General features: G+C 39.5%; 1 protein-coding gene across 1 annotated transcript; it reads right to left on the bottom strand.

The window, feature by feature from the left end:
* Nucleotides 1–138: 138 nt before the first annotated feature.
* LOC102254932 (E3 ubiquitin-protein ligase RBX1) lies at nt 139–471 on the bottom strand. Its single transcript, XM_005859660.1, has one exon. It carries the CDS (start codon nt 463–465, stop codon nt 139–141), a length of 327 nt encoding a protein of 108 aa, XP_005859722.1. The 5' UTR covers nt 466–471.
* Between the last annotated feature and the right edge of the window lie 847 nt (nt 472–1,318).

The following is a 1,318-nucleotide window of genomic DNA, read 5'->3' as shown; positions in this document are numbered from 1 at the left end:
GATAGGACTGCAGGAATAGCAAACTGAAAAGACAAATTGGAAAAGACCCCGTTCTATCTAACTTACAATGAAGTAACAGGAGGGCAAGTCATTAAATGAATAACAAAACAGTTGAGCTTGATGGAGAATATTCTTTTTCTATTTTCCGTACTTTTGGAATTCCCAGTCTCTGCTGTCCAGCGGACACACGGGCCGTGTTTTGAGCCAGCGAGAGATGCAGTGCAAGTGAAAAGCATGATTACAGGCTCCCCACGCGACGGTGCACTCTTCAGAAGTGGCAGATCCCGGGTTCGCCTGACATTCTATGCAAAGATCCATAACGTGGTTCCTGCAGATGGCACAGTTATCAACCTCAATGTCCCAGGACCAGAGGGCTACTGCTTTCAAGCTTTTCACTTCAAAGCGCTTCTTGCCCGCGCCGCTGTTGGTGCCGCTCGGGGTATCCACATCCTTAGCTGCCGCCATTTTGGAAACACTCAGTCTCAGGTTACGTCTTTTTTTTTAAAATATATTTTATTGATTTTTTACAGAGAGAAAGGGAGAGGGATATAGAGTTAGAAACATCGATGAAAGAGAAACATCGACCAGTCGCCTCCTGCACACCTCCTACTGGGGATGTGCCCGCAACCAAGGTACATGCCCTTGACGGGAATCGAACCTGGGACCTTTCAGTCTGCAGGATGAGGCTCTATTCACTGAGCCAAACCGGTTTGGCGTCAAGTTACGTCTTTATTGTCTTGTTACATCTGTATTTATACCAGTAGATTTTCATCCTATCCATTCTGTTCCAAAGGTCAGGGTGTTTGTTAATCTAGTTCTGTTGAGTTTAAACCCCTCTAGGTTAATCTCTACAAGGAAGTGACTGAAGGAGATTATTTTACCAGGTAAAGGTTATGTCCTCCCAGGACAAAGAAAAAAGAAAACCATCAAATATTAAAAGTAAATTAAATATCAAAAAACTAGAATTAAAGAAACCAAAATACAGTATATGAATTGCCAGACAAATAATTCAAAATTATCATTTTAAGGATGTGTAATGGGTTAAAATGAAGTATAGACAGACGACTAAACAAAATCAGGAAAATGATGCATGAACAACATGAGAATATCAATAAAAATATATAAACCATGAAGAAAAACAAAATAGAAATTCTGGACTAAAGAATGCAGTAACTTAATTGAAAAAATTCATTATAGGGGCTCAAGAGCAAATTTGACCAAGTAGAGAAAAGATTCAGCAAACTCAATACAGGATATTCAAATTTACTGAGACAAAGAAGGGAAAAGAATTAAAGCTTAAAAAACAACAACAGTGAAG

Source organism: Myotis brandtii, unplaced genomic scaffold (genome assembly GCF_000412655.1).
Source record: "Myotis brandtii unplaced genomic scaffold, ASM41265v1 scaffold1289, whole genome shotgun sequence".
NCBI classification, from domain to species: domain Eukaryota; kingdom Metazoa; phylum Chordata; class Mammalia; order Chiroptera; family Vespertilionidae; genus Myotis; species Myotis brandtii.
Note: the sequence above shows the minus strand (reverse complement) of the source record. Positions and strands in the feature narration are given on the sequence as shown.

What these genes read in the sequence shown, in the direction of transcription:
- LOC102254932 (XM_005859660.1), bottom strand. Translation starts at nt 465, where the DNA reads ATGGCGGCAGCTAAGGATGTGGATACCCCGAGCGGCACCAACAGCGGC.